This window comes from Phragmites australis, chromosome 14, assembly GCF_958298935.1.
Source record: "Phragmites australis chromosome 14, lpPhrAust1.1, whole genome shotgun sequence".
In the NCBI taxonomy this organism is placed as follows: Eukaryota; Viridiplantae; Streptophyta; class Magnoliopsida; order Poales; family Poaceae; genus Phragmites; species Phragmites australis.
Genome location: NC_084934.1, coordinates 18,142,959 through 18,151,287, shown reverse-complemented (window position 1 = coordinate 18,151,287; position 8,329 = coordinate 18,142,959). Strand labels below are relative to the sequence as shown.

Sequence of the window (8,329 nt, the reverse complement as noted above, 5' to 3'; positions counted from 1 at the left end):
TGTCCATACCCGGTTTGCCGAAACTAAGCATGGGCCTTCAAGGCCCCATTTGGAACACATTTTTTTTTTCTTTCCCATTCATTCTATTTTCCTCTTAAACTTCTACCAGGTTGCTATAAAATTCATGAAACTTCCGCGCAATTCCTACGAATTCCCCGCGGATGGCTCTCGGTTTCTCCTCTCAGGCTGGATTTCGTCAGGGATGGCAGGTCTGCAACCCTAACCTGTGCGACACATAGCATCAACGTTCCGGAGCAAGCAGTGAAACGCAGCACTGAGTATGGGAAACACAGAACAAGCACCAGTTGAACAAATTCCACCATCTCGTTGAATCCAGATAACTAGACGAAACATTTTACCACTAGGATCTCCATTAAGAGGATATAGGAATTCAACCCCTGTTAATCACTCCTCGCCACTGGAGCTACCGATTAACAGGATGGAAAGACCAGGATGTTCAACCCACAAAGGATTGCCCTGCATACATCGTACCACCATGGCTGCAAAGAAAGGAGCAGAAGAAAAACAAGAACAAATGAATGGTGACTGATGATAAAACTGGAGCCGCAGGAGGGTGTCCATCCCCTTCACACCACCACCGGCATAATCATCACATTGATGGATCAGCTTAACCTGGATAGCTGGACTTCATGTTTTAGTTCCAGGAGTGGGAGGCCAACGGAAATCTTCTGATAATTCATCAGATTGGCCTCCCACAGTTCAAACACGGTACTACCATTTCAAGTACGCTACGAGACAAAAAGGAAGAGTGGCAGCAGTTTTTACATCACAACTAAAACACTACAGCTAATGCTAACTACATACAGCAGCTGCAGGAAAAATTAATCGGTTCGTAAACCGCAGCTACCGGACAGCTATCTTGCAAAAGTCCCCAGTTGCCTGACAAGTTAATGCCTTCATTGCGTGAATTGGCAGCAGTCCAAATCTAGTCCACCATAACGTTAGTGCTACACATACCGAAATCCAGACAGCTTCTGTCAGTGTCACTCAAAGGAAAATGTTGAATTGTGGACTGTCCAACATTTGCAGAACTTCAGTTCAAGCAATTTTGTCAGAAGACTCCTGATTCACTGCAGATAAGGCTACCTCATATTGACTCAGTAAAGAGGAACTCCTCTGGTAGTGACAATGGATCGAGCTCCAGATGACCTCGAAGCTTGCCTCCTTTTTCATTTGTAAGATGAAAACAAGGAATCTGGTGAGAGAACATGGGATACTCACCCTTCCTTATTGTCTTCACAGATCCCTCTCCTCTGTATGGCACAAATACTGTCCTATAACCATCCACCTTTCTCAAAAGCTGAACTTGTATGGACGAATCAGTATGGCCAAATATCTCCACCAATTCATATTGACAATTTTCATAATCTTGTGCAGTCCACCCTGTCCTCCATTTCTTGTAAACAGCCCATATTTCACCGAGATGAGGAATTATTTCATATACGCCTCTTTTGCCAGTAGATCTGACCTCCACATGATGAGAAAAGGCATCTGTACCAGTGTAAGTCATCATCTCATGGATGCTGGAAAACTTAAAGGCCCCACACCCAATAGTCCGTTCTTCTTGTAACAATCTTTTCTCCTCTTCTCCCTGAGGACAAGCATCAAGCCATCTAACTTGTACTTTACCATTCTTGAGATCAACTTTGTGTATCAAGCCATAGTAATTGGGGAACTTATCTACATCACTATAGAGAGCCCAGATCTGCCCAACTGAAAACTTTTGAAGCAATCTAATTTCTGAAAAATCATAGAATTCTGATTCAGTACATATATATTCTGTTTGGCAAATATTATCATCATCAACATCTGTAACTTCAGCAGGACGTGTGTTATGCTTGTTATTCTCCTCCTTTGGTGTCTTTGAAGCAATCCCTGCATTCATGCATGTTGTATGTTGGCTCTCCCTAGCACTCATGGATCCTTTGCAGGAACTATTTCCACTTGATGAACCTGCATGTTTGGCATCACATTCCTGACTTCTTACTGAACTGCATTCTGGAACAACAGAAGGAAAAGACTCTTCCAATTTAAGGGGAAGCGCTGCAGGATCAAGTTCAAGAGATCCTTCTGGAATGCCTTCTCTTTCAGTTCCAATCATCAAATGATGAGGAACACAATGTGAGAACCTTAGTGTCTCACCCTGAGGTATCACGTATGGAGCTGTCTCTCTAGACTGCATAAATAAGCTAACATAGCCTTTTATCTTCACAAGCGGCATGACAATGATGCTAGTGCTCGTGGTGAGATCAGAGAGGACTTGAACCACTTCATATTGGTAGTTTTTGTGGTTCTCAGCATCTGAACTCCAGCCAATATCCCATCCCTTAAAAAGGGCCCAAACTTCACCTTTCCTTGGATATATTTCATAGGAGTTTCTTGTCTTGCTTTTCTCAAAGGATATAGTTCGGGAGAACATACCAGTTTCTTTGGCTGTCTCTGACTTTCCATGATTAAAGCGTCCACAAGCAACAGGCAGACCCCCGTAGGACCATGCCGCCTCCACTCTATTTGTGGGGTCAAACTCCAGCCAAACGAAATGCACCATAAACTTTGGAGTAGTTTTTACCTTCGTAATTCGAGCATAAAATCTAGGCATACAGCCTTTATCATCATAGACAGCCCAGATCTGATTGGCTCTAAATTGATTTTCATCTCGAAGTTGGTCAAAGTCAAAAAATTCAGGATCCACAAAAAAGAATTTAACATCATCTGAAGCATCATCATAGTCTGGGCCTAGACCATTGTTGCTGACAGAATGAAATACCTTTTCTTTACCATCACTGTTCTCTCCAGCGTGCATCGTTTCTCTCTTCATTTGCTCAATTCCATTGAATGTCTTCACTCCACATGGCGCACCACCTTCCTTTTTATCTTCTGTATTAACACCATTTGTTGGACCATTATGCCCAGCTATGTCTTCATTCAGCTTTGTAGTTTCATTGCTGTGATCACCATGAAACAAACCACTTTTCCTTAACCTTTTCAAACCAGGAGAATTCACAAAACCATCATCATCCTTGTTACCGTCATCTTCAAAATCATCATCATCACTCTCTTCATTATACTTAACTTCCTGCTTCTGCCTGCTTGATCTGCGGGTTTGTTGACCTGGCCCTGCACTATTTGCAGCACGACCATGTTCAACAACCTCTTCTTCGCTATCACTGGTGGTTTCTGATATGCTAGATTCACTAGATTCAACCACTGCCCTCCTGCCCCTTTTCAATCCTGCAGTTGATGAAGCTTTTGAAGGATTTCTGGTGGATCGAGCAGATTTCATTTTGTCTTTTAGCCCACCTGTGTTCCCATCAGCTTCCCTCTTTGTATTTACATCAGCATGATGAGAACCAATATTAACATGAACCCCTGGAGTGGAAGAATTCCAAGCTTGCTGACCAGTGACATTTGTTTGAGAACCTGGATAGTTTTGTGGTCCTCCTGCACTTTTCCAAACCCCAGCAGATCGCTGATTTGCCCCAGGAGGAACAGCTTGCTCCTTCAAATCATGTGCAATAAATGGCTTCAAACAATTCTGACAGCGCAGAGCCTTCTTCAAGATTGAAAGGTAGTACTGATATCTCATGCCACAAGATGGACAGATAGTCCAAAATGTTGGTTGCAGACCTGCAGAGTTTGTGGCCTGATGCTGCTGCTGATTATTCATGTCATGGAGATTCACAGGAGTACCACTAGCTCTAGCAGGTGCAGGTCTTCTTGGCTGCTGATAAGGGGGTCTTGCTGCACCACCTCTGAAGGTGTTTCTTTTCATGTCATGGACAGAACGTTTTGACCGGTCTGTAAGCGTCATGTTTGCCTCTCCAACTAATTTGAATGCCGCCTCTGCACCTGCAAATTTGTTCTTATCTGGATGTAGCAAAAGGGCAAGCTTACGATATTGTTTCTTTATCAGTGTATCATCAGCAGTTACAGGTACTTGAAGTATTCCATACCAGTCAATCTCTCCATTAACCTTCACTCCAGCAGCACAATGAACATCACAAACAGTTAACATTTGCTGTGAAATATTGTCCACTTCTTTGGAAAGTCGCTGTGCCTTGATAATCAACTTTTTTGCACCGACAAAATCCTTATCCACCATTTTTTTTCCGGCCAGAGCGTTCGCTCTAGCAGCCTCATCTTTGTTGCACTCCATGAAAGCAAGTACAGAAGTTCGTATTGTTACAGAAACGTCAAATTATGGAGTGGCTAGCACACATTATATTAGTAACCACTGCAATAATTCTCTAAGAACCAAATGTGCAATGTAGTTTGCAGAAATCTTGACAACCCATGGTTATATGGAAGCACAAACTACAGCACATTTCTGAAAAAAAAAAAACAATGTAGTTAATAAAGCATGCCAGCATAACTTCTACCAACAGAGGTCCTTTTAGATTCACTGGAAACAAAAAGGTGGGATGTTTTTATTCTATTGTGTATCAGCACATATAACCATTGTGACATTGTACCAAAGATTAAACTGGATGATCACAACCTAACAAGCTAGGTTCTAAATTGTACGAAGGAAATGCAAAATTGTCATGGTGCTCACTTGATACAAAATCGACAGAAACTTGAAAGTGTTTCACATTAAGGTATGACAGCATGAGCCAACTTAACTGACACCAACAGTAACTTCAGACTTCAAACCACGGAGCATAAAAGATTGCACAGAAGAGAAAAAGGAGTAAGTTGTACCATGAAATAAGGAGAAATCATTATATATTCACTAATCACTACTTACATACTCCAAATTTCTGAATTGCACGTTAAAAATACATGCAGAATATCAGTCCATTAGCCGTAACTTTGGTGTCAACCAAAGCACTAGCAAAGGTATGAGAAACTGAATTTTGTTATTGACCCACAGCGTTGTGCCTAATAGAAATCACCTACAGATTTAAGCAGTTGATACATATGTCGAAAGCTCAATGGCAAGTATATCTTGTGATCATTCACTGTTAGCGCAAAATTCTAACATCATACAGTAAAATCAGCATCTGTAGTAATAGCATCTACAATTTAGACATGCAACCCTACAGGACAATTCCCTGTTCTAGTCAAAAGGCCCACAGGCATCACCAAAAAAATTCATGCAGTCACGCCAAATAAGCAGATCCCGAGATTAACTTTTTTTAATTTAGCCATGATGATAAGTTAGCAGAGAACAAAGAGCATGTGCAAGTCTACTATTACTTGAGCGATTTGAAGGTTGTAAAATGGCAAAAAGAAGACTTACTTGTTATCACATATGATCATTAGTTCATCACTCCAAGCAGAGCAGAACAAGCTTGCTCATGTCTGCATAAAATACGCCTTGTCAATGTTTATTCGCTTACCACTGTGCCACGAATCATAACACAGTTCTTTAAAAAAAAGAAAAAGAAGTACAAAGCAATTTCAGATATCACATCTCAGTGGTAACATCTAATCCATGACGCAAAAAGATAGCAAAATATTCACCTTTTTGTGCATTACCCCAAACATAGGTAGCTATTAAAATTCCTTTTTTTCTGCATATGAATGTAGGATGGGAACAAAACCCGAAACAAGAATTGACTATAAAGAAACCAAAACACATAATAGCTTTCCCTCCTCGTTTGATACATCAAGAAAGACAAGATCGGTATTGACTAGAAAGATTCCTTTCTGTCTGCATCAAAGGACAACACGGGGGGCGGGAGGGGGGTATGTTCTCAATCATCAAGCATACATGCAAGCCCTTGCAACCCCCAAAAGGCACAGATGAAAAAAGAGGAAATGGTATGCAACTGCACGCACTCCGATATATGTATATGACCCCAGAAGCACCCTTTCATGTCCATCGGAGAACGGAAGCAGGTGTTTCTAGAAGGAGGCCAACACACATCCTAGAAAAGCCTCAACCAAACAATAAACCGAGCTCATGGCTACTATTTGGCAGCGCATGGCGCAAAATGAGATCACGATTTGGAAGGGACGCCTCCTGTTCCCTTCCAAACATCACGAACCAACCAAAAAGATGGACATCAGGCACGTCCCCAACAGTTCAATCACGTATTGCAAGTGCACATCGTGGAAACCAGTGGCGGACACAACATGGGGCATGGGGGTCTGGGGTTCAGTTGAAACCCAAATCTTTTTCGGGAGATAACTAAACTGTACCGACACAATGGATGGATTAGGTCAGTGTTGCACCACGCAGCAACGAAATCCGCCATTAGCTGACGGAGTCACCGAGAGAGGAGGAAATTTTCGCATTCGCTTGCTCGCAGAAGCTGAAACATCTCCCAGAACAAAGCTAACTCTCGGGGGGAAGTCCCCGTCTATGCAAGTTAGGGTTCCTTACCGCCGCGAGAAATCGGTCCCAAGTCCGGAAAGATCCCCACTCAACGCCGACCCGCCCGACGCCAGCAGAGGGGGGCGGAGGCCGGAGGGGTAGGGGTAGTGGGGAGGACTACTGCGACGACTACGAGGGGGGAGTGGCTTCGGGTGTGGGCGGCGTGCTTCGTGGGGAGCAGACCGAGGCGGGTTGTGGGGGTTGGGCGGGGCGGCGCGGGCGAAGAGAACGGAGGACGACGATGGGGTGACTGTGTGAACGACGGTTCGTCGTAAAGCCCAAATGGCCAAACTTTTGGTCAAGCGCGGAGCCGGACCTGAACCTGGATTTGGTTGGTTTGTGACACAACCAGGGTTTTCATTTCTCTCATCTCCAATTTGAGATTTGCCATTAAAAATGTTTGATTGGAATTTTCGATCCAATGAGCACAACTTAGTTCTTTCTTGTTTTGGTGGAATATTGATATTGTATTAGAATATACTAACTTGTTCACTGTTAAGTAAGTTATTTTCTCATCAAGTATTTTAAGGTGTCAATCAGCTTTACTAAATTTGCACTTTAGAGATTAGACTAAATCTAAAGAAAAGATCTTTAAGAAGCTACTGGGAAGGAGGGCTTATGTCTATTGCGGGTAGGATTACTCTTATTAGTGCTACCTCTCTAATATCATATTGTTATATAGATAAATAATCATCAAAATGATAGACAGAGTTAGGAGACAGTTTCTTTGACAAGGCGGTGCTCTTAAAAAGAAGTATTATTTGGTCAAATGGTCTAAAATCTGTAGACCTAAAAAGAAGGGTGGGCTCGGGATTAAAGACTTGAGGCATATGAATCTGGCTATTTTATAAAAATGGTGGTAGCGTCTTGAACATAGAGATGGAATGTGGCAAATGATTATTAAGAAAAAAAATATCTCTATAACTCATCTATAGCTTCTGTCCCTCGTAGAGTTGATGACTCCCCTGCTGGTCTCGTCTGATCTCCTTTAAGATAAGACATTTATACCTTAGTGGTAGAAGAATCAAGGTGGGTAATGGTAAAATAGCCAGGTTCTAGGAGGGTTTCTATATTACTCCTTAGCCTTTGGCAAACTAAGTTCCTGTTCTCTATGGCATTTGCAGTGATAAGGGGTTCTAGTTCATTTTTGTTATGATGATAATTCGAAATTTTCCTTTCAGAGATGGCTTAACTTGGATCCGCAGAGGCAATGGGATTTGATTCATAGCTGAGTTTCAAATATCCAGCTATCTGAGACTGATCATGTGATATCTTGGATTCATGACAAATAGGGCATTAAGTCATTTTATAATTGGTTTGTGAGAGACTCTTCTAACCAGTTATTTATCTATATCTGAAAAGCAAAAATTCCTCCAAAGATCAAAATGTTTATGTGATTCTTAGAACAGAACAGTTGTCTTACAAAGGATAATCTTCTCAGGTGCAATTAGATTGGATATGGGACGTGTGTCTTTTGTACCTAGCCTGAGAACTGCCCTCATCTTTTTTTTTTCCTTATGCTTTATTGCTAAATCAGTTTGGGGTTTGGTGGCCCTTTGCATTAGTGATGATACAATCCCATACTCTAAACATCAGTATCAATCTTAGATTAAAACTTATCCACCTCATGATAGATCTTTCTATACGATTGGCATGGCTGCTATCTATTGGGCTATTTAGAAAGCTAAGAATAAAGTCTACTTTGAACATAAGTTGATTCATGATACAAGTGAGATTGTTTTTCAGCTTGTTCTTTCCTATAAATTTGGGCAGGGAAGAACTTCTATGGGGGCTCACGGTCTCCTCCAAACCGTGCTTTGGGTGCTCGTCGGTCAACAACAACCATATTCTGGAGGATGCTTGACACTTCTTCCTGGTGAAACTCAGTTGGAGGATGATCGGGCTTCACAGGAGGAGGATGACAGTAACTGAAGCCATCTTTTATATTTCTCTTTTGCTGATGGACTTCGTGCTTAGGCTAAAAAC

At 42.0% G+C, this 8,329-nt stretch overlaps 1 protein-coding gene across 2 annotated transcripts; it reads right to left on the bottom strand.

The window, feature by feature from the left end:
- Window positions 1-547: 547 nt before the first annotated feature.
- On the bottom strand, window positions 548-6,627 carry LOC133890713 (uncharacterized). 2 transcript variants are annotated; one of them, XM_062331214.1, is made up of 3 exons: window positions 6,353-6,627; window positions 5,264-5,325; window positions 548-4,348 (listed from the first exon to the last, which is right to left on the bottom strand). In XM_062331214.1, the coding sequence occupies exon 3, from the start codon at window positions 4,175-4,177 to the stop codon at window positions 1,109-1,111; it is 3,069 nt and encodes a 1,022-aa protein (XP_062187198.1). In that variant the 5' UTR covers window positions 4,178-4,348; window positions 5,264-5,325; window positions 6,353-6,627; the 3' UTR covers window positions 548-1,108. The 2 variants fall into 2 exon arrangements, with proteins under 2 accessions (XP_062187198.1, XP_062187200.1); XM_062331216.1 differs by lacking the exons at window positions 5,264-5,325; window positions 6,353-6,627 and having other exon boundaries at window positions 548-3,888; window positions 3,975-4,137.
- Window positions 6,628-8,329: the final 1,702 nt, after the last annotated feature.